We start from the raw sequence: 25,409 nt of genomic DNA, 5'->3' as shown, positions 1-25,409 counted from the left end.
TAGGACACTTTCCACGGATCATCTGGAAAAACTGGTAAGTTATTGAGGACATGCCAGATTTCCTCAGCCTCATGAGGAGGTAGAAATGTTGGTGTACTTTCTTGGCTGTGTATGCAGTGCACACAGAGACAGATTGTTTACAAGAGATTGATTTTAACAGAAATGAATCACTTTATTTTTCATGAGCTGAGGGCTCTGGTTTGAAACATGCCTTTTTGAAGATTGCTTTTGTGAGCACGTTTGACATCAGCCTAGAGCGAAGCAGACACTCCCTTTCACACAGTCTAATTAACCCCTGCCCTGAAATCTCGTGGCTATCCTTTGGGTTAGAGTGGTATGTTAACATTAGTAATAACAGTAAATACTTCATTGATCCCCAGTGGGAAATTCTTATGTTGCAGCAGCAACATTTAAAAACACACTTAGCAGACTTAACTAATAAAGTGCAAAATAATTTACCAAGGTGCAGTAATTTGTGATCGTAATGCACAAAATAAAACAGAGATTATTGTCAGTGTAGCAGCGTAATGTTTTACAATGTCGGCAACCCGGGTTCAATTCTTGCTGCTGACTGTAGGAGAGTATATATTCTCTCCATGAAAGTGTACTCGGGTTTCCTCCCACATTCCAAAAACGTGTGGGTTTGTAGGCTAATTGGCCATCTGGGTGTATTTGTGCAGCGTGGGCTCGTTGGGATGGGAGGGCCTGTTACCGTGCTGTAGCTCTAAATAAATAAGAGAAGTCACCAGATGTGTGGGTGGTGAGGAAGACAAGTGCAATGTTAGCATTCATTTCAAGAGAACTAGATTATAAAAACAAGAGCGTAATGCTGAGGCCTTATGGCATTGGTTGGACCACATCTGGAGTACCATGAGCAACTTTGGGGCCTGTATCCAAGATGTAATTGCTCTGGAGAGAGTCCAGAGGAGGTTCACAAGATGATCCCAGGAATGGAAGGGTTAACATATAAGGAGCATTTAATGTCTCTGGGCCTGTACTCACTGGGGTTTAAAAGAATGGGGAAGTATCTTAAAACCCAGTAATACCTAACAGGCCTGGATGGAGTGGATTTGGAGAGGATCTTTCCATTAGTAGGAAGGTCAAAGCTCCAGGGACACAGCCTCATGATAATCCCTTCAGAATTGACATTAGGAGGAATATTTTTAGCCAAGAGGTGGTGAATCCGTAGAATTCGTTGCTACAGATGGCTGTGGGCTGTGGGGGCCATGTCATTGGGCATACTTAAAGACAGAGTTTGACAAGTTCTTGATGAAGGACTTCAGGGAAGGGGCAGAAAATGGGGTTGAAAAAATACCTGTCATGATTGAATGATACAGCAGTCTCAATAAACCAAATGGCCTAATTCCGCTCCTATATCTTATGATCTCATACCGAGACACCCCACAGACTTGGCCTCTGAACCCTTTTGCTTACCATCACAGCATCTCAAACATCGAGGACAAAATGCTGCTATTGAAACACTGATGCTCTGCAGGCAGCTTACAAGGTACAGGTCTAACACCACCAGGTTCTTGAACCAGTGGGGATAACTTCACCCTACTCCACTTGCCCCATCACTGAACAGTTCCCACAAATTATGTTCTCACTTTCAAGGACTCTTCATCTCATGTTATCAATATTTATTGATTATTATTATTGTATTTTTTTCTCAGCTCAAGCTGGTGAAAACCCAAGGTTCAGGCATAGCCAAACACATTCATTTGTCAATTGCTAGGAACTTTTTGGAGAAAGTGGCTTTCTGAAGATTTACATAAATATTGCTGTGTAGGCTTAATTGTTTGACTTTGGGATGATACCGGTTGTAGATATTACCATTGTAAAAATGTATACCCTGTGAGTAAATTGTTTTTTCTTGTTTGTCGTGTAATATTATATCCAAAGGTTCAAAGGTCCAATTAATGTCAGAGAAATGTATACAATATACATCCTGAAATGCTTTCTCTTCACAAACATCCACACAAACAGAGAAGTGCCCCAAAGAACGAACAACAGATAAATGTAAGAACCGGAACTCCGCCCCAGCTCCTCCCCTCCCACGTGAAAGCGGCAGTGAGCAAATATCTCCTCCCCCCCCCCACAGCAAAATAAAACAAGCATTGGCACCATCGTCAAGCACTCAAGCGTGAGAGTCCGAACAGTTATTATGGGTTGTAATATAATTTGCTGGACTCTGACTCTGAAACTGGACCAGCTTGTATTTATAGTAAGGTATGGTGTCTTCTTTGAGTTTGTATTTTAAAGAAGGACTTTAGTGGATGGTATTTGCCACTTGATTGTGCCTGCGTACATATTCAGAATGAGTTATTATTATTTCTGCTCTTTCTGTTTTCTTTTTGTATTTGTTGTCTTCTGCACATTGCAGAATATGATCTCTTTAGGGGAAAGGATTTAAGAAAAACTTGCAGGAAACATCATCCATCATCAGGGACCTGCACCACCCAGGTCATGCTCTCTTCTCACTGCTGCCATCAGGAAGGAGGTACAGAAGTCTCAGGACCCACACCAGCAGGTTCAGGGACAGGTATTACCCCCTCAGCCATCAGGGTATTGAACCAGAGGGGATAACTTCACTCAACTTCACTTGCTTTGTTATTAAAATGTTTCCACAACCAATTGACTCACTTTCAAGGACTCTTCGTCTCATGTTCTCAAAGTTTATTGCTTATTCACATATTATTATTATTATTTTGTATGTTTTTTTGCTTCTTTGTATTTACTGTGAATGCCTGCAAGAAATGGATCTCAGGGTTGCACGAGGTAAAATGTATGTACCTTGATAATAAATTGACCTTGAACTTTGAACTTTTTGTTGGGTCTTCCCCCTTCCAGTTGAGTCAGATGTCCATGCATCACATCACCCTCATGAAGGAGGCAGATTTAGAGCGCTGTTTCAAGACATAACATCACTTTGAATTATCTGAGGAGGTCTGCTTTGATGATTGAAGTCATTATTTGTTTTTATTGCTGCTGTGCATTGTAGATGATCATGGCCGGGGTCAGGCACCGGCGTTATTTGCTCAGCTGTGTGGATGGGAGTCTCTGATACTGTTTTATTCAACGTGAACATTTCCGACGGAGAAGCAGAGCGCAGCTTGCAAGTCTGTCGGAAGCCAGCCGCTCCTCTAGTGCCGCAGAACTGGCTTTTCACACAAGGTGCTCGGTGATGGAGGGGGTGACTGGAAGCAGCTTGGGAAGAAATCAAGGTGAGGAAGGAGCCAGGATGCAGAGAATTAAAACAGTGCTTTCTGACGGTTCCAATTCCAACTGGTCTCCGTAACCGAGTAAACAATGGGAATAATTCAGCATTACCAGGGTTTTATAGAGCTGCAAATTACTTTGTGGCTCTTGAAGTCACTCTTGACTACCAGCACACCATACACCATTTTAACCACCCTAAGGCCTCATTGGAAGGTTAGCCAATAGGAACGTTGTCATGCTTACTTCTTTGCACAAGTTCGTGTGAACCATGTCCTGAAAATTCAGTAACTTTAGCTTGGCCATGCAGAGAATATTAATCAATATTGAAGCAGGTCTGTCCAGCGTTTGGCACAATATTATGGGCCAAAGGGCTTGTATTGTTCTATACTCAGTTGCCCCTTTACTGGCTACCTCCTGTAACTAATAAAGTGGCCACTGAGTGTATGTTCTTGGTCTTCTGCTGCTGTAGCCCATCCACTTCAAGGTTCAACATATTGTGTTCAGAGATGCTCTTCTGCACACCACTGTTGTAACGTGTGGTTATTTGAGTTACTGTCACCTTCCTGTCAGCTTGAACCAGTCTGGCCATTCTCCTCTCACCTCTCTCATTAACAGGACATTTTCACCCAAGAACTGCTGCTCCCTAGATGTTTTTTGTTTTTCAGACCATTCTCTGTAAACTCTGAAAACTGTTGTGTGTGAAAACCCCAGGAGATCAGCAGTTTCTGAGATACTCAAACCACCCCATCTAGCACCAAGAATCAATCCAGAGTCAAAGTCCCTTAGGTCACATTCTTCCCCATTCTGTTGTTTGGTCTGAACAACAACTGAACCTCTTGGCCAGGTCTGCAAGCTTTTGTGCGCTGGGCTGCTGCCACGTGATTGGCTGATCAGGAACTTATATAGTGATACACTGCAAAATAGGCCCTTCCAGTCCTTTAAGCCACTCCGCTACAACTACACAACCCTGATTAACCCTAACCTAATAATGGAACAATTTAAATGGTCAATTAACCTACCAACCGGTAACCAGTTAACCTACTAACCAGTCTTTGGACTGTGGCAGGAAATTGGTCCACCCGGGGAAAACGTACACATTCCACGGACAGAAACTCCTTACAGAAAGGTGCTGGAATTGAAATCCGAAACCCGGAATGCCACCTGCTGTAACAGCGCTGCACTAACCGTTACACTACCATGGCGCCCATTGACGAGCAAGTGTACCTAATAAAGTGGCCATTGAGTGTGTACTGATGATACAGTATGACCATGTTATGATTCTCTGTCTGTCAATAGTCAGAAATTCTTTTAAATTATTCACAGAATGTGAACAAGGCAGACAAACACATGAACACACAAATTAGGAGCAGGATTAGATCACTCAACCTTCGAACCTGTTTCATAATTCAGTAAGATCTGATTTGAGCTCAAACTTTGCGTTCCAACCTGCGATATGCTATTTATCGAGATAACACAGAAAGCATCCTATTTGCTCTGCCCATGACTGCGAGAAACTGCATAGGACTTCTCGCTGCATCCGTAAAGCAGCCAAAATAATCAGAGACTTCACCCACCCCTGGATAGTCTCTCTTCTCCCCTCTCCCACTGAGCAGAAGATAAAAACGTCCTAGAGCACATCCCGCTGAAGTTCCATGTTCAAGGGAAATTTATTATTGAAGTACATATATATCACCATATACAACGCTGAGATTCATTTTCTTGTGGCATTCACAGTAAATACAAAGAAACACAATAGAATCAATGCAAAACCACACCCATCAAGATGGACAAACAACCAGCGTACAAAAGACAATGGACTGTGCAAATACTAACAGAAAAAAAACTACTAACCCTAGCCCCACCCCCCCCCCCATCCAGGTCATGCTCTCTTCTCACTGCTGCCATCAGGAAGAAGGTTCAGGAGCCTCAGGACCCACACCATCAGGTTCAGGAACAGTTATAACCCCCCAACCATCAGGCTCCTGAACCAAAGGGGATAACTTCACTCAATTTCACTTGGCCCATCATTGAAATGTTCCCACAACCTATGGACTCACTTTCAAAGACTCTTCACCTCATGTTCTTGATATTTATTACTTATTTATTATAATTCTTTCTTTATGTATTTGCACAGTTTGTTGTCTTTTGAGGACGAGTTGAGAGTTAGGGGGCAAAAGTTTAAGGGTAACACGAGGGGGAATTTCTTTACTCAGAGTGGTAGCTGTGTGGAACGAGCTTCCAATAGAAGTGGTAGAGGCAGGTTCGGTATTGTCATTTAAATTAAAATTGGATAGGTATATGGACAGGAAAGGAATGGAGGGTTATGGGCTGAGTGCGGGTAGGTGGGACTAGGTGAGAATAAGCATTCGGCATGAACTAGAAGGGCCGAGGTGGCCTGTTTCCGTGCTGTAATTGTTATATAGTTATATGGTTTTGCACAATGTTTGAACACCCAAGTTGGTGTGGTCTTTCATGGTTATTATTCCGTGGATTTAATGAGTATATCTGCAAGATAATGAATGTTAGGGTTGTATGTGATGACACTTAAGTACTTTGATAATGTATTTATTTTGAACTTTGATTAATAAATAAGCAATAGATATCAAGGATATAGGCTCAAGATTCTATTCCACTGGTACAAGACTATTGAAGAGTTTCCTAGTAGTTAAGGTGGACCCTTGATCTCACAACCTACTTCATCATAGCTTTGTACCTCATTGTCTGCCTGCACTGCACTTTCTCGGTAACTGTAACACACTCCGTAAGCACACAGGAGATTCTGCTGATGTTAAAATCTTGCGCAACACACACAAAATGCTGGAGGAACTCAGCCAGTCAGGCAGCATCTGTGGAGCAGATGAAGGGGGTCAGCCTGAACCCTAACCTGAGGCCCTGCACAGATGCTGCTTGGCTACCTGAGTTCCTCCAGCATTTTGTGTGACTCTGCTTTATGTTAATGTTTTGCCTCGTACTACTTCAACGCATTGATGTGATGCAATAATCAGTATGCATTGCAGGTAAAACAAAGTGTTTCACTGCACTCTGGTACGCGTGATAGTCATAAACTAATTAGATACAGTAAATACAATTATGTGTAACAATAAACCAATTATACCAAAAGAAAAACTGATAATCAGTGTTAAAGAGAAGACACATTGTGCAAATAAAAAATAGCACTGAGAACATGAGTTGTAAATGCAATGATGTACAAACGAGGATGTAATGCTGAGGTATCGGAAGGCTACTGAAGCAGCTTTGTGCCCTTTATCGAAGAAAGGATGTACTGACGTTGGAGAGGGTTCAGAGGAGGTTCACGAGAATGATTCCAGGAATGACAGGGTTAACATACGAGGAGTGTTTGTTGGCTCTGGGCCTGAGCTCACTGGAGTTTAGAAGAATGAGGAAGAATCTTAATGAAACCTATTAAATATTGAAAAGCCTGGATAGAGTGGATGTGGAGAGGATGTTTCCTATAGTGGGGGAGTCTAGGACCAGAGGACACAGATAGAGTGGATGTGGAGAGGATGTTTCCTATAGTGGGGGAGTCTAGGACCAGAAGACACAGATAGAGTGGATGTGGAGAGGATGTTTCCTATAGTGGGGGAGTCTAGGACCAGAAGACACAGATAGAGTGGATGTGGAGAGGATGTTTCCTATAGTGGGGGAGTCTAGGACCAGAGGACACAGATACAGTGGATGTGGAGAGGATGTTTCCTATAGTGGGGGAGTCTAGGACCAGAGGACACAGATAGAGTGGATGTGGAGAGGATGTTTCCTATAGTGGGGGGAGTCTAGGACCAGAAGACACAGATAGAGTGGATGTGGAGAGGATGTTTCCTATAGTGGGGGAGTCTAGGACCAGAGGACACAGATACAGTGGATGTGGAGAGGATGTGTCCTATAGTGGGGGAGTCTAGGACCAGAGGACACAGATAGAGTGGATGTGGAGAGGATGTGTCCTATAGTGGGGGAGTCTAGGACCAGAGGACACAGATAGAGTGGATGTGGAGAGGATGTTTCCTATAGTGGGGGAGTCTAGGACCAGAGGACACAGATAGAGTGGATGTGGAAAGGATGTTTCCTGTAGTGGGGGAGTCTAGGACCAGAGGACACAGATAGAGTGGATGTGGAAAGGATGTTTCCTATAGTGTGGGAGTCAAGGACCAGAGGGCACAATCTCAGAATGAATAGAGGGACAACTCTGTAGAACAGGGGCTCCCAGCCTGGGGTACATGGACCCCTTGCTTAATGGTATTGTGTGTGTGTGTGTGTGTGTGCCCTTAACTCCTGGTGGAGTCGTCGGGGCGCCGGCTTAACAAGCTCTTGCACCAATCTTTTGGTGATTGCTTATCGTCTTGGGCATCTGAAACCTGGTGGAGCCCATCCCTCTCTAGGTTTTTGGAGCTGGCTGGTTTCGAACTCGGGAGCCTTTGCTCCAAAGTCCAGCACTGATGCCACTACACCACCAGCCAGCCTTATGGGATTGGTCCATGGCATAAAAAAATAGCAAGTTGAAGAGGAATTTTTTTAGCCAGAGGGTGGTGAATCTGGAATTCATGGCTGTGGAAGACAGGTCATTGGGCATATTTAAGGTGGAGGTTGATAGGTTCTTGATCAGTCAGGGTGTCAAAGGTTACGGGGTGAAGGCAGGAGAACTGGGTTGAGAGGGATAATAGATCAGCCATGATGGAATGGCAGAGCAGACTCAACGGGCCAAATGGCCTAATTCTATTCATATGTCTTTGGCCTTATGGTCTAAAGTGTCATTGAAAGTGGGTCTGTACACTGTGGAATCGGCTCGGAATTGTGGTGAGTGAAGTTGTATGTGCCAGCTGAGTAGATTGAACCAAGATTATCAAGAGCAAGAGGCATTCAGAAGGTTAACAAACGTTGATGAAATAGCAAGAAAAATGCTTTTGATGTGGAGAATAAGATGTCTGACGATGAGCATTAGCAACAATGAAAAGGCCAAGGTTCGTGCCAGTCCCATTAACACCAATTATTTTCTAGCAGCTTTTACACTTGATATTCAATTACGTATTCTTAATGAATGTTGAAAAGTAATTTAAATCAGTTCAAAAATACAAGCAGCCTCCTAATGTGTGATTTTTCATGATAAGTTGACAAAGATAATGACTTACTTCATTGTAAGACCTGCTTGCTGGGAACAAGGTCCGGAACGTGGAGCCAAAGCCGATGATGTTAAACAGACATGATGGCGCCAGGCTCTTCAGGACAACCAGCATTGCTTCCTTTACAACAGCGAGAAAAGATGGAGAGTGCGGGTAAGCTGTACTCAACAGGTCTGAAGCTGAACAATGGTGTGCTGGTCAATTCAGCAGGCCGGGAGGCAACTATGGAGGGAAATGTACTGTCCACATTTCCTTCATCAGGACTGGGAAGGAAGAGGGCAGAAACCAGAATATGAAGATGGGGGGCTGGGGGAAGGATTACAACCTGATAAGGTTGGAGAAGCAACTCTTCATATTCTGTCTGGGTAGTCTCCAGCCTAATGGCATGAATATCGATTTCTCTATATTCCAGTAATTCTGAACCCCCTCCCCATTTCTCTCTTTTTTCATTCCCTATTCTGGCACCCCTCCCACTTCTTCTCCTCACCAGCCTATCACCTCCCCGCCCCAGTGCCCCTTCTCCTCCTCCCCTTTCTCCCATGGTCCACTCTCCTTTCCTATCAGATTCCTTCTTCTTCAGTCCTTTACCTCTTCCACCTAACACCTTCCAGCTTCTCACTTCATCCCCCTTCTCCCTCACCTTATCTCACCTGCCAGCTTGTACCGCCCTCTCCCTCTTCTCGCAATCATCTTAGAACAGCTGGTTAACTCACCTCTATGTCTTTGAGATGTGAAAGGAAATGAGGGACTAGAAGTCGACCCATGTAGCCACAGGTAGAACGTGCAAACCCCATACGGACTGCACCCAAGGTGAGGATGAACACAGGTCACTGATGCTCTGAGGGGGCAACTCTGCTGGCCACACCACTGACACCACCCATTCTACCTCTTCACTGTACTAGCTCTTTCTGCTTGTAAGGAGTTTCCTCTCCATTCCAAATATGTATGGGTGAAGATTAGTAAATTGTGAGCATGCTATGTTGGCAGCAGAGTTGTAGCAACACTCGTGGGCTTCCGCCAGCACTGTCCTTGGACTGTATTGGTTGTCGATGCAACCATCTCATTTGACCGTATGTTTCAATGTTCATATGACAAATAACGCTAAGGTTACAAACACAAGAGATTTTGCGGGGGCTGGAAATCCAGGGTATCTCAGAGGTCCTGATGAGGGATCACAGCCCGAAATGTCAATTGCTTTATCCCTCTCCATAGATGCTACCTGACCTGCTGAGCTCCTCCAGATTCCCAGCATCTGCAGAACCACTTGTGTTTATAGTTTTAACTATGCTGGCGGCTTTACTGAGGCAGTGAGAAGTGTAGACAGAGTCCACAAGTCAAACGTACAGATGCTCGTCGCCAGCCAAGGCAGGCCAGCTCTCAAAGTTATTCCAGCTTCTTCCCCTTCCTTTCCAATCCTAATAAAGGGTCTCTATCTGAAACATTGGCTGTTTATCTCCCCTCCATAGATGCTGCCTGACCTGCTGAGTTCCTCCAGCATTTTACATGTTAGAATTAGAAGCCGGCACAATATCACAGGCGTATGTCATGAAATTTGTTAACTTTGCAGCAGCAGTACAATGCAATACATAATAATGGAGACAGAAGACTGTGAATTGCAGGAAGTGTATGTATATTAAATAGTTAAATTAAATAAGCAGTGCAAAAATAGAAATAAAAAGGTAGTGAGGTAGTGTTCATTGGTTCAATGTCCATTCAGAAATTGGATGGCAGAGGGGAAGAAGCTGTTTCTGAATTATTGAGTGTGGGCCTTCAGGCTTCTGTACCTCCTCCCTGATGTTAGCAATGAGAAGAGGGCATGTCCTGGGTGATGAGGGTTTTTATTGATGGATGTTGCCTTTTTGAGGCATTGCTCCTTAAAGATGTCCTGGATACTACAGCGGCTCGTGCCCATGATGGAGCTGACTGAGTTTACAACTCTCTGCAGCTTACTTTAATACCCTGCAGTAGCCCTCCACCCCCATATCAGACGTGATGCAGCCAGTTAGAATGCTAAACATATGTTACTAGAGCTAACACTGTGTGACACGTCAAGTTGCAGAGTGCTGGAATTTTTCTGGGAATGGTTTTGGGTGGGGAGACTTTCACAGGCTGTCAAAAGCAATGTACAAAGCGGCTGTTGTTACCTTAACTCGACTGATGTTTATCCCACTCATACTTCCACTGCGGTCAATGAGGAAAATGAATTCTCCTTGAGCCATCCTTAGGTCGGGGTGGGAGCTCTTTAAATCCGGGCAGAAATTCAGCATGACGACAGGGTGGTGCCCAATGTCCTTGTTCAGGCGTTTTCTAATTATCTCCCTCTGTCAGAGAATGAAGAGACCAGCTGAGGGAACGTACGTACAGTGACACAGGTCTGCGAGGGGACTTTGGCCAGTTCCTCGCTGACCATCAGCACAGGAGGTATGCTTGGCTCTCTTTACACCCGCGATTGTGTGGCTGCAACACTACCTACAATTTCACCAATGACACAACTGTTATACATGCAGTGGCCTCCTTCTTAGGTACAGCTGTACACATTAACACAAACATGTAATCAGCCAGTCATGTGACAGCTACACACAGTCATCATCAAGGGGTTCAGTTGTTGCTCAGACCAAACATCAGAACGGGGAAGAAATGAAATCTAGGGAACTTTGACTGTGGAATGATTGTTGGTGCCAGATGGGGTCGTTTGAGTAATTTAGAAATTGCTGATCTCCTGGGATTTTCATGCACAGCAGTCTCTAGAGTTTACAGAGAATGATGTGAAAAACAAAAAAAAAAACATCCAGCGAGTGGCAGTTCTGTGGGCAAAAGCACCTTGTCAATGAGAGGTCAGAGGAGAACGGCCAGACTGGTTCAAGATGACAGGAAGGTGATAGTAACTCAGATAACCACACGTTACATGTGGTGTGCAGAAGAGCATCTCTGAATACACAACACATCGAACCTTGAAGTGAATGGACTACAGCAGCAGAAGACCAAGAACATACACTCAGTGGCCACTTTATGAGGTGCAGGAGCTACCTTATAAAGTAGCATCTGTGTGTAAAGCCATGGAATACAGGCCTCTGGCCTAACCAATCCATGCTGAGCATGTTGTCATGGTGACTACGAGTGCCTTAGGAAGTCTGGGTGAGTGGTGACACAATAACAATCTCTTTGCTGATCTCCAGCACAGAAAACTAGACTACAGCCCAACAAGTCCAGCTGACCACATTACCCACCCTGCTAGTCCTTACTTCCAGTATTCAAACCCTATCTCTCCAGGACCTGCCCCTCTATTAGAAATACTCCTGACTTGAAACTAAAGCATTCCTGCAAACTTTTTGCTGCTAGCTGTTACCTTCTTTTCTGAGCTCGGATTCTTTTTGGTTCCTTTGACAAAATCACTTTTTCCTTTTAAAAGTTGCTCATATTCATCAGCTGCCATATCTCCGCTCTCCACCAAGATATGAGGCACATGTGGTTCTGAAAAGAGATAGTCACAATAATACATCAGGGAATATAAAGGTTAAAGACCTTAACAATTAGCTTTTTTGTCACATGTACTGTACTGTGCAAAGGTTTTAGACACACACACACACACATATATAACTAGGGGGCCTAAAACTTTTGCACAGTACTGTAACTGTCAATATGGAGCAAAGAGCAAGTTTGTAAAATCTGGTGGGAACAAAGGGCGTTGGGAATGGGGAGGGTGGAGCCCCGTGGGAGTGGTGTGGGGCAGGTAGCAGAGGAGGAGTGCTAGGGATGGGCAGGTGGAGTGGGTGCAGACACACCCAGCCCTGAGACACCAAGCAAGGTCATTTGATTCCAAACAATTGGTTTATTGATCATTACAAAATGTCTCTCCGGGTATTCCTGCTCTCTCCTCTCTCCCTTCCCCTTTTCCGAACCATGATTCCCGTCTCCCTATCCCCTTCCCACTCTCAGTCCACAATAGAGACCCATATCAGAACCAGGTTTATCATCACTCACAAATGTCATGAAATTAAGTTATTTTTGCAGCAGCAGTACAGTGTAATACATAAAATGACTATAGTACTGTGATATACGTACCTCAGACTTTTGTGTCATTTGCATCAATGACGCTTGCGGTCCGAGGATGTGCTGGGGCAGCCCCCAAGTGTCGCTATGCTTCAGGTGGCAGCATGGTGATCCCACACCTTACTAACCTTAACCCATATGTAGACAATAAGACCATAGGTATAGGGGCAGAATTGGGCCATTCAGCCCATCATCTGCTCCACCATTCCATTATGGCTGATTTATTATCCCTCTCAACCCCATTCTCTTGCCTTTTTGCACACGACACTAACCCTAACCCGTACCTCTTTTTTGGAATGTAGGAGGAATCTAGAGAGTCCGCAGTGTCATGGAGAGAACATGCAAACTCCTTTCAGATAGTAACTGAAGCTTGATCACAGATCACTAGCGCGGTTAAGCGCTATGCTAGCCACCACGCTATATTAGTAAGCGGTGTCTACGTGCAACAGGACATGGCCGACGGGCCACCTCGTTAAAGATGGCAGACGTGCAGTAAGGATCCAGACGACAATATTGATCTCTGAGCATCTTTGTTATGTGTGTGGGTGGGTGGGAGGGAGGGATGGGGCTTGTTTTGCTGTCATTGTTTCATTGCTTGTTGTGTTCTGTGTTGTTCTGTGGGTGAGCTACGTTGGCACCGGAATATGCGGTGACTCTTGCAGGCTGCCTTCAGAACAGCCTACGGTTGTGCAGGTTGTTAAAGCAAATGACACATTTCACTGTGAATACCTGAGTCCAAACTTCAGAACAGTTTGGTGATCGGGACCACGCTCTTCCCCTTCTGTGATTCAAGAATGAGTTAGAGAGTTTAGATGATTGTGAAGCAGAATGCATTAAAAGTTTAAAAAAAATTTATGAGGTCAAAAAGTACTTTATCAAGTCAACATTAATAGGTTTGTCTGCAGAACTCTCCACTTGCAATCTGGCGTGTACCACTTTAGAATACACCGTCCTTCAAGGATCAGAACTCTGAACTAATCAGCAAGAAATGGGATTGTTCAAGTGTGTCGGTTTGAACACTGCCTCGATAGCAGCAAGTGTACTGCCTGAATTTGATTGGGGTAGTTCAGGTGCATTGATCTGAAATAATGCAGAGAGAGTCTAACATGGAATGGACTGAAATATAGTTGGTAAAGCGTCTAGCACGTCATGAACCCGTGTGTGCCCACTAGTAACCTCGTTCATTCACCCTGCGATAGTGCACAGTTTACCTGTCACTTCTCATCCCGGTTTAAAAGATCCTGTGCCAGGATTCTGAAGTAGTCAGTTAGAGGCCTCCGTCAGTCAGAGATGACTATGGATTGTGTGTCCTAGCTGTCTAGATACGCAAGCATGGGCCATACGATATGGAGAGGAAGTTGTTGCCCGGGTAGCAGGCTCCCCCTCTCCACCCATCTGATGAACCCAAAGGAATGGCAGAGACTGATACAGTTTGGCATCAACAGCAGTGCAGGAGTTGTCAGCCAGCGTTGAACTCAATGTAAGATGGCCTTAAGGACTGCCGAGCTGAATTTTTCCTTGGGGTTTACTCCTGAAGACTTCCCCAGCAGTGGAGGTTTGAGATCAGTTTTCCTTCTCCTAGGTGAGCTGCCAAGATGACTGATGAGCCCCATCTGCCTGATTCTGAAGCAGAGGGCCCAAGAAAAGTCGGTTTACTGTCGATGGAAGCAGAGATTAAACAAACAGCAATAATATTTTATTTTTATTTCAGAGTGAGATTAAAACCACCATTCCGTAAGGCAGAAGCCTCCTTCAAAAGGCAGTGCCTCCATGCATTAAGGACCCCCACCACTTCTTCTCATTGCTACTGTGAAGGCGGACGAGCCTGAGACACACACTCAGTGTTTTAGAAACAGCTTCTTCCTCTCCACCATCAGATTTCTGAACAGATGGTGATTCCTATGAATCAAACTGACTACTTTTGTTGTCTTTTTGCACTACTTACTAATTTTTATATATCCTTATGGTAATTGATAATATTTTAATGTATTGACTGTAATGGATCTCAAGTGAACTACAATACAAAGGCAAGGATGTAATGCTGATGTTTTATATTGGACAGAGCGCACTTGGAGTATTGTGAGCAGCTTTTAGCCCCTTATCCATGAAAAGATGTGCTGTCATTGGAGAGGGTCCAGAGGATGTACACGAGAATTATTTTGGGCATGAAAGGGTTAATGTATGAAGAGTGTTTGATTCTGGGCCTGTGCTCACTGGAGTTTAGAACAATAGGGGTATCTCAATTGAACCTTTCAAATATTGAAAAGCCTAGATGGAGTGGATATGGAGAGGATATTTCTGATGGTGGGGGGAGTCAAGACCGGAGGGCACAGACTCAGAATAGAGGCACATCCATTTATAACAGAGATGAGAAGGAATTTATTTAGCCAGACGATGGTGAATCTGTGGAATTGATTTCCACTGATGGCTTTGGAGGCCAGATCATTGGGTATACTTAAAGCAGAACCTGATAAATTCTTGATTAGTAAGGGCTTCAAAGATTATAGGGCTAAAGCAGGAGAGTAGAGTTGAGAGGGGTAATAAATCAGCCATGATGGAATGGTGCAGCAAAGTCGATGGGCTGAATTCCAGCTCCTATCTCTTATGGTCTGTATTGCTGCTACAAAACAACACATTTCACAACGTCTGTGATAATAAACCTGATTCTCATTCTACTTCTGCCCTTCAAAGCCCATAAGGCTCAGAGGTTCTGCTTATTCAATAGAAAGCTGAAAAAGCAAAAACATTTGGAAATTACTCTGCTGACACAGGGTACAGTTGGACATCAAGAACAGCCGGCAGGGCTCTCCTGTGGGAGTACAGCCAACCATTTTCAGTGGGAAAGGTTTGATAACATATTGCCACAAAATGTCTGAATGTCCCGATGAAGGGTCTCAGCTCAAAATGTCAACTGCTTATTCCTTTCCGTAGTTGCTGCCTGACCTGCTGCATGCCTCCAGCAATTTCTGTGTGTGTTGCTCTGGATTTCCAGCATCTGTAGAATCCCTTGTGTTCAGGGTTTAGGGTGAGAGGGGAAAGATTTCAAAGGGACCCAAGGGGCAATTTTTTCACATTGGTGAGTATATGGAAGGAGTCACCAGAAGAAATGGTTGAGGCAGGTACAAGAGTATTTTTTCAGAAATGGAAAGAATGAACTAATACAGTGAGACATAAACACAAGAGATTCTGCAGATCTCCTGTCTGCCTACCATCCCCCTCACCTTCTCCACCTATCACCTCCCAGTCTCTATCTCTATTCCTACTCACCCTTCTCCTGTCTGCCTACCATCCCCCTCACCTGCACCACCTATCACCTCCCAGTCTCTATCTCTATTCCTACTCACCCTTCCCCTGGCTGTCCATCATCCCTATCACCTGCTATACCTTGCTCCAGTTCTTCCACTTGCCTCTTTATACCAATTATCTCCCCTCTAACTTTCAGTCCAGATGAAGGGCCATGGCCTGAACAGTTGACAATTCATTTTCCCTTCACAGATGCTGCCTGACCCACTGAGCCCCTCCATCATCTTGTTTGTTGCTGTACGTTCATGCTCTTCTGCTGCTGTAGCCCATCCACTTCACGGTTCAGCATGTTGTGGGTTCAGAGATGATCTTCTGCACACCACTCTTGTAACACGTGGTTACTTCAACTACTGCTGCCTGCCTCTCAGCTTGAACCCGTCTGGCCATTCTCCTCTGACCTCTTTCATTAACAAGGTGCTTTCACCCACATAACTGCCACTCACTGGATGTTTTTTTTTCTACACCATTCTCTGTAAACTCTAGAGACGGTGATGGGTGAGAATCCCATGAAATTGCCTGTTTCTGAGATACTCAAACCACCCCATCTGGCACCAACAATCACTCAACAGTCAAAGTCACTTACAGTAGATCACATTTCTTCCCCATTCTAATGTTCGGTCTGAACAACAACTGAGCCTCTTGACCATGTCTGCATGCTTTTATGCATTGAGTTGCTGCCACATGATTGGCTGATAAAATATTTGCATTAATGAGTTTGTGTACAGGTGCACCTAATAAAGTGGCCACTATCACTTTTCTCGAATGAGTGTATCAGGACAGCCTCGAACGGACCGATGTAAAGGCACAGTTTGCTTTCGATGAACCAGGCTTGAGATTTGATTGGCCTGCAGTGGTTTCAGCTTGAACTCGGTGGCCAGTGGAATGTCTAACCAGTGCTGCACTGTGAGGTATGGCGCTTGTCAAAGAGGATGAGGCTTTCCATTGGTCAAAGTCGACCATGGATGTTGTGTCCTACCTGCCTATGTTGTTGATGCAGTGCCATCAGTCAATACACAAGCAACGGCAGTGCTTTATGGAGAGCAAGCCGTTGCCCATGTAGCAAGTTCCTCCTCTCCACACAGCTGATGAACCCAAAGGAACGGCAGAGACCGATACAGTCTGGCACCAGCAGTGTTGCAGGAGTTGTCAGCTTGCATTGACCTCAATATAGGGCTGTCCCAGGGACTCCAGCTCCAGACCTTTCTTGTGGTTAATCACGAAGTCTTCCCCATGAGTGTATATAGACACAAGGCAGCGGAGGTTTCAGATCAGTTTTCCTTCTTCTAGATGAGCCGCCTACCTCAGCTGGCAAGCCCCATCTGCCTGAGTGACTGGTTTTAAGGCGCCTGCAACCTGCTTTGCCCCTTCTCCTGTCAGTAGAGATGGTTCCTCTGCGCTTAGTAGCTAAGCCACATGTGAAGGCCAGGAGATGGACCTGGATGTCAGAGACTATTTGTGTCGCACATCATTGGGAGCATTTAATAGGTAGTGGAACCTGTCCCCATCACCACCCCCAGCTACAACAACCATAATGAACCTCAGGGCGGTTAATGAACCTCCATCTTCAAGCATTCGTGCTGCATTCAGACTGGCACGGTATTGGTTAATGTAGTGCTTTACAGAGCAGGTGATCAGGGTTCAATTCCCGCTGCAACCTGTAAGGAATTTGTACGTTGCCCCCATGGCTGCATGGGCTTCCCCTGGGTCATCCAGTTTCTTCTCACAGTCCAAAGACATATGGATTGTTAGGTTAATTTTTCCCCTGGGTGTAATTGGACAATGTGGGCTCGTTGGGCCTGAAGGCCCAGTGCCATGCTGTATGTCTTAAGAAATAAAATAAAGAGAACAACACATTTCCCTGTATGTTTCTATAACTCCATTTATTTATTTAGAGATTCAGCACAGAACAGGCTGTTCTGGTCCAGCAGGCCACACTGCCCACTAACCCACCTATTTAACCCTGGCCTAAACACGGGACAATTTACAATGACCAATTAACCTAACTACCGGTACCTACCTAACTTTGGACTGTGGGAGGAAACCAGAGCACCCGGAGGAAACCCACACAGTCCACAGGAGGATTGTGTGAACTTGCTCACAGAGGGCATCGGGACTGAGCTCTGAACTCCGACGGCCCGAGCTGTAATGTTGTTGCGCTAACTGGTGAGCTACTGTGGCGCTCTTACGGAAGAGAATTTAAATATGAACCAGCGGGGAGAAAGCAGCACTCGAGTGACACCTTTAACATTCATTCCCTCGCCCTCTTCAGTGTGAACCATCTCCACAGTCGCTCATCCGGCCTATTCTAACAGCGCCTCCTGACTGCGTCCTCCACCACCATAAACAAGAGCAGCCTGCAGGGTTTTATTTTATTTCATTTTAGAGAAACAGCACAAGATAGGCCCTTCCAGTCCTATGAGCTGGATAGTCCAGCAATCCATCTATTTAATCTGAACCTAATCACGGGCCAATTAACCTACCAACCGGTACATCTTTGGACTGTGGGAGGAAACCAGAGCACCTGGAGGAAACCCACGCACTCACGGAAAGGACGTACAACCTCCTTACAGATGGCATGGGAATTGAACTCTGAACTCTGGAATGCCTTGAGCTGTAATAGCACCATGCTAACCGCTATGCTACCATGGCGCCTCGCGCCATACTCCACTGTAACCGAAGCACGGCGGGAGCACCTTCACCTGTAGGACTGCAGCGGTTTACAGAGGCAGATCACCACAGCAATGGCCAAGGGCAACAACAGGAGGCCGTCAACTCTGGCTTCACCCAGATCCTCCCCCCACACTAAAACTAAATCAATAAATAAGCACATGGGGAAAATAGTGTTTCATTCCAGTTTCATCTCAGGCAGTTAATCTGATCGGTTTAGCCTCCCCAATCCCCTCTATCAATTACCGTAGGTCAGTGAGTCCAAGGTGGACAAAGGAAACGCATCAAAGACAACATCAGAATCAGCATGAGGGAATTCAACATGACATGTAAAAACTGGGACGAGGTTACACTCAGTAGACACTGGGGGAAATCTGCTCAAGAGGGAGCTGTGTCACATGAGAATGATCTCCACTGTGTCACAGAGAACAAATGGCAGCTGAGAAAGGAGAGACTGAACAACTAAACTACCCAAACACCAACCACAGTCACCACCTACTCTTGCCCACATTGCACCAGAATATGTGGATCCCAGATCAGCCTCTACAGTGACCTGAGGACCCACCAATAGACAATCCCTACGGTCACCTGAGGACCCACCAATAGACAATCCCTACAGTCACCTGAGGAGCCACCAATAGACAACCCCTACAGTCACCTGAGGACCCACCAATAGACAATCCCTACAGTCACCTGAGGACCCACCAATAGCCAATCCCTACAGTCACCTGAGGACCCACCGATAGACAATCCCTACGGTCACCTGAGGAGCCACCAATAGACAATCCCTACAGTCACCTGAGGACCCACCAATAGACAATCCCTACAGTCACCTGAGGACCACCAATAGACAACCCCTACGATCACCTGAGGACCCACCAATAGACAATCCCTACGGTCACCTGAGGACCCACCAATAGACAACCCCTACGGTCACCTGAGGACCCACCAATAGACAACCCCTACGGTCACCTGAGGACCCACCAATAGACAATCCCTACGGTCACCTGAGGACCCACCAATAGACAACCCCTACGGTCACCTGAGGACCCACCAATAGACAATCCCTACGGTCACCTGAGGATCCACCATTAGACAATCCCTACGGTCACCTGAGGACCCACCATTAGACAACCCCTACGGTCACCTGAGGACCCACAAATAGACAATCCCTACGGTCACCTGAGGACCCACCAATAGACAATCCCTACAGTCACCTGAGGACCCACCAATAGACAACCCCTACGGTCACCTGAGGACCCACCAATAGACAACCCCTACGGTCACCTGAGGACCCACCAATAGACAATCCCTACGGTCAGCTGAGGATCCACCATTAGACAATCCCTACGATCACCTGAGGACCCACCAATGGACAACCCCTACGGTCACCTGAGGACCCACCATTAGACAACCCCTACGGTCACCTGAGGACCCACAAATAGACAATCCCTACGGTCACCTGAGGACCCACCAATAGACAATCCCTACAGTCACCTGAGGACCCACCAATAGACAACCCCTACGGTCACCTGAGGACCCACCAATAGACAACCCCTACGGTCACCTGAGGACCCACCAATAGACAATCCCTACGGTCAGCTGAGGATCCACCATTAGACAATCCCTACGATCACCTGAGGACCCACCAATGGACAACCCCTACGGTCACCTGAGGACCCACCAATAGACAATCCCTACGATCACCTGAGGACCCACCAATAGACAATCCCTACGGTCACCTGAGGACCCACCAATAGACAATCCCTACAGTCACCTGAGGACCCACCAATAGACAATCCCTACGATCACCTGAGGACCCACCAATAGACAATCCCTACGGTCACCTGAGGACCCACCAATAGACAACCCCTACGGTCACCTGAGGACCCACCAATAGACAACCCCTACGGTCACCTGAGGACCCACCAATAGACAATCCCTACGGTCACCTGAGGACCCACCAATAGACAATCCCTACGGTCACCTGAGGATCCACCAATAGACAATCCCTACGGTCACCTGAGGATCCACCATTAGACAATCCCTACGGTCACCTGAGGACCCACCATTAGACAACCCCTACGGTCACCTGAGGACCCACCAATGGACAACCACTACAGTCACCTGAGGACCCACCAATAGACAACCCCTACGGTCACCTGAGGACCCACCAATGGACAACCACTACAGTCACCTGAGGACCCACCAATAGACAACCCCTACGGTCACCTGAGGACCCACCAATGGACAACCACTACAGTCACCTGAGGACCCACCAATAGACAACCCCTTAGGAGAACATCACACTCGACTCAAGTGATTATATTACTACTACTGCACTGTAAACACTTTAAGCCACTTTCTAAAATACTGTTTACATTGTAAATATATGCTGGTATTTATGCACAGTTTATTCCATATCTGTACTTATCCTCTAACTTTATTTTTATGTAATTCTTTATTCTTTATCGTTGTTGAATGTTGTTTTCTGTTGCATGTCACGTCATCACACCACAGCAAATGTAAATGTATTTGGTAAGTAAAGTTGACCCTTGATCCTCAATTTGCCATCTCTGATTACCCCAGAGTCCGGCACAAACTCTGAATGCCTCAACGTTCTGAATGACTCAGCATCTACAACTCCCCAGTGGAGAAAATTCCATGAGTCATGACTTCCAGAGAAAGAAATTACTGCACATCTGCATTTAAAGTGGCCAGTCCTTGATCTGAACCTGATTCTCGCATCTTTCCCCATCAGGAGAAACTACCTCTCAGAATCTACCCTGCCAAACCTCTCGGGCTTGATTCTATACAATTTCAAGTTCAAGTTTATCGTTAACTGGCTGTACATTTATACAACCAAATGAAACAATGTTCCTCTGGACCATGATACACAAAACCTATCACACAAAGCACGTACATCACCTCTCTTTCTTTTAAATTCCAGAAGAGGTCCTTAATCTTCTTCTGCCTGTCTTGCCAAAAACAACCATGGCTCTAGAATGTTATGCTCCTAGCCTTATAACCTTTCAATCATCATGATGGTATTAAATTAATTCCAGTTATCAGTAGTTCATTCATTCATACATTTAGTTGCAGTTGTCCATTTGCACTTTCTTTGTAACTGCAACACTGTTATATTGTCTTCTTTTTACCAATGTATGCAGTAATCTGTCCAAACGCAATGCAAAAGCAAAAAGTTTTCACAGTATCTCACTTGTGGTTGTGCGATTATGATGTTAGAAACATAAAAAACCGATAGCACAATACAGGCCCTTCAGCCTACAATCTTGTGACGAACGTGTACTAACTTTAGAAATTACCTAGGGTTTCCCATAGCTCTCTATTTTTCTAAGCTCCATGTACCTATCTAGGAGTCTCTTAAAAGACCCTATCGTATCCGCCTCCACCACCGTCGCTGGCAGCCCATTCCACGCACTCACGTCTCTCTGCCCCTGACATCTCTCAAAAGGATTGGCTATTGGTAACCCCAGGAAGTTAGGGTGGATTCTGCTAATGGAGAATGCCTGTATGTGACTTTGTTTAACAAGGGGAGGCTGATGCATGGGCAGCCAGCACACGGTCCTCGACAGATCAGGGCCAGGGTTCAGTGACATGGAGTACAAGATGACTGGGGCCTTCCTCTGCCTTCACCACCTTTGTGATCTGTCATCTTGCGCCAGCTCCACTGTTGAGAGCTTGGTTAGATCATTCTTGGCCTTCAACCTCCCCCTTGGCCTTATCACTATGGTAACTCTACCAGGAGCTGTGGGCCAGGTGGTTAAACTTCAGATGACATTGCTCCTGGGACCTCTGAAACAGACAAACCTCTCTGCCACGACAAGGAGACAATCCACAGAGAAGAGTATCTCAGTACATGTGACAATAATAATCCATTTCCAAGTGCTTTCTTGAATTCAGAGAGAGTGACTTTCATTTTGGTATTGGTGTACCTGCATCATCCTGGGATGAGGAGGTCTGACGTCTGTGACTCTGAGTACTTGGGGAAGAAGGACTGCTGACTGGAGGGGGACTGTCTGGGTATGAGGGAGGGATGGGAAAGGGGCTTGTTTTGCTGTTGCTGTCTTATTTTGTTTTTGCTGCTTGTATTGTTCTGCAGACAGCCAATGTTGGTGCTGGCGTGTGTGGTGACACTTGTGGGCTGCCACCAGCACGTGCGTGGCTGTGTTGGTTGTTAACACAGGTGATACATTTCACTGTTTCGATGTACACATGACAAATAAATCTGAACCTGCTGCTGCATTAGTTCCTGGGCACCAGTCACACCCTGCTTATCATTGACAACTCCACACCATAACATTCTCTCTTCCCTCGTAAAGGTCTAAAAGATGCAATGTTAGCATTTGTGTCGAGTGAATTAGAGTATAAAAGCAAGGATGTCATGCTGAGGCTGCACTCGGAGTGTTATGAGCAGTTCCAGGCCCTTTATCCAAGAAAGGATTTGCTGACATTGGCGAGGTTCCAGTGCAGGTCCACGAGAATGATCTTGAGAATAAAAGGGTCAACATATGAGGAGCATTTGATGGCTCTGGACCTGTATTCACTGGAATTCAGTAGAATAAGGGAGGATCCCATTGAAGTCTATCAATATTGCAAGGCCTAGATAGGCTGCTTCTTATGATGGGGTGGTCTAGTACCAGAGGGCACAGCCTGAGAATAGAGGGACGTCCTTTTAGAACAGATATGAGGAGGAATTTCCTTAGCCAGAGGGTGGTGAATCTATGGAATTCCTTGCCATGGACGGCTGTGGAGGATAGTCATTGGGTGTATTTAAAGTGGGAGTTTGATAAGTTCTTGATTAATTAGGGCATTGAAGGTTACAGGGAGAAGGCAGGAGAATGGGGGTTAAAAGGGATAATAAATCAGCCATGATGGAGTGGCGGAGCAGATTCAATAGCCTAATTCTGCTCCGATGTCTTATGGGCTTCATGATATTTCCCATCAAAATACACCCACCAGCATCAGGAGAAAATATCACATCAAGAATATCACAGCATTGTGGGCCGAAGGGCCTGTATTGTGCTGTAGGTTTTCAAAGTTTATAAGAATATACCACGTCAAAGTTACAGAGACAAATTATTAATGACATCGACTGTTATTAATATTCTTCAATCAATTGTGTTGATGAACTCCCAGCACACAAAGGCAGATATAATTTTCTATCAATATCCCTGTATGGATGACACTTAGAACCCTTGTACACACTCAGAATCGTTTCCAATCTCTGGTCCCTTTCATTATCAGCCAACAAGAAGGTATTTTGCTTTTTATTTCACTCCACTGCAGACGTTTAATGCACAGACCAGCCTCAAGGACTGATTAGTATTCTCCACACAGCCAAGCTAAAGTTGCTGAATTTTCAGGACACGGTTCACTGAGATTTGGTGCAGGAAGCTGAGAGCTGATCTTATCGGCTGTTTCCATCATTGAGGACCCCCATCTCCCAGGACGTGCCCCCTTCTCATTGCTACCATCAGGGAGGAGGTACAGGAGCCTGAAGACACACACTCAATGTTTCAGGAACAGCTTCTTCCCCTCCACTATCAGATTCCTCAATGTCCAATGAAACCATGAACATTATCTCACTATTTTTGCTCGCTTTTTGCACTACTTACTTAATTTGATGTTATACAATGTTTTGCACAGTACTGTAGTAATTTTACGTATTGCATGTACTGCTGCCACAAAAAAAAAATCATGATATCTGTGAATGATGATAAACCTGATTCTGATAGGGGGAAAGGGGGAGGGAGAGGGGAATCATAGTTGGGAAAAAGGGAAGGGAGAGGGGAGGGAGTGGGAAGCACTGGAGAAACAATCTGTAATGTTCAATAAACCAATTGTTTGGAATCAAATGGCCTTGTCTGGTGTCTGCACTCGCACCACCCTCCCACTATGGAACTTCTCTGCCACCTGCCCTACAAACCCCCCCCCCCCCCCCCGCAGCATTCTACCCTCACTATTCCCAACATCCTTTACTCCCACCAGATTTATGAACTCACTTTCTGCTCCACATTGACAAATACAGTACTGTGCACAAGTCTTTTGTGAGTGTGTGTGTGTGTAAAACTATATATATGTGCCTAAGACTTTTATATATGTATATATTTATAATTTTTATTATTATACATTGCAATGTACCGCTGCTGGAAAACGACAGATTTCATGACATTTGCCGCTGATATTAAACCCGATTCCATTCTGCCTTTTGATTGTGTCCTGCCGAGCCAAGAGGCTGCCAGTGACAACAAACACCACAGAGGTGACCAGAGGCTACATGGACGCCAGTGTTCAGTGAGATATCCTATGCACAGAGTTCAATTCCCTCAAATCTGGTCAGAGTTTTGGACAATTTCACAGCAATAATTTAGTTAAATAATCAAAAGCAAACATACAGAGTGTTAATGGCAAAACAGACGAAGTGCTGGAGGAACTCAGCAGGTCAGGAAGGATCTGTGGCGGGGAATGAACAGTCAATGTTTCAGGCTGAGGCCCTTCATCAGGACTGGAAAGGGAGAGGAGAGGTCAGAGTGAGAAGCTGGGGGGAGGGGAGGAAGAAGTACAGGATGATAGGTGATGGGTGAAACTGGGAGAGCGGGAGGGGTGAAGTAAAGAGCTGGGAAGTTGACTGGTTAAAGACATAAAGGGCTGGAGAAAAGGGAATCTGATAGGAGAGGACAGAAGGCTATGGAAGAAAGGGATAGGGGGAGGAGCACTAGAGGGAAGTAATGACCAAGTAAGGAGATAAGGTGAGAGAGGGAAATGGGAATGGGGAATGTTGAAGGATGGGGGAGGCAGTTACCAGAAGTTCGAGAAATCGATTTTCATGCTATCATGTTGGAGGCTACCCAGATGCTAGAAATCCCAGGTGTTGCTCCTCCAACCTGAGTGTGGCCTCATCGTGACAGTAGAGGAGTCAGGTGAGGTGACACTTCACCTGTGAGTCTTTTGGGGTCACGTACTGTGTCTGCTGCTCCCACCGTAGACTCCTGTATATCGGTGAGACCCCTCGTA

General features: G+C 45.5%; 1 protein-coding gene across 1 annotated transcript in view; it reads right to left on the bottom strand.

The window, feature by feature from the left end:
- The window catches only part of vwa5b1 (von Willebrand factor A domain containing 5B1), a 192,634-nt gene that overhangs the window by 98,554 nt on the left and 68,671 nt on the right, over positions 1-25,409 (bottom strand). Inside the window, exons 7-9 of the mRNA XM_059952343.1 lie at positions 11,698-11,822; positions 10,496-10,672; positions 8,361-8,471 (exon numbers count right to left, since the gene is read on the bottom strand). Of these exons, the coding sequence (XP_059808326.1) occupies positions 8,361-8,471; positions 10,496-10,672; positions 11,698-11,822 (413 nt within the window). The remainder of the gene's footprint in view (positions 1-8,360; positions 8,472-10,495; positions 10,673-11,697; positions 11,823-25,409) is intronic.

The sequence above is a fragment of the Hypanus sabinus genome, chromosome 27 (genome assembly GCF_030144855.1).
Source record: "Hypanus sabinus isolate sHypSab1 chromosome 27, sHypSab1.hap1, whole genome shotgun sequence".
NCBI classification, from domain to species: domain Eukaryota; kingdom Metazoa; phylum Chordata; class Chondrichthyes; order Myliobatiformes; family Dasyatidae; genus Hypanus; species Hypanus sabinus.
This window is presented reverse-complemented; position numbering and strand designations above follow the sequence as displayed.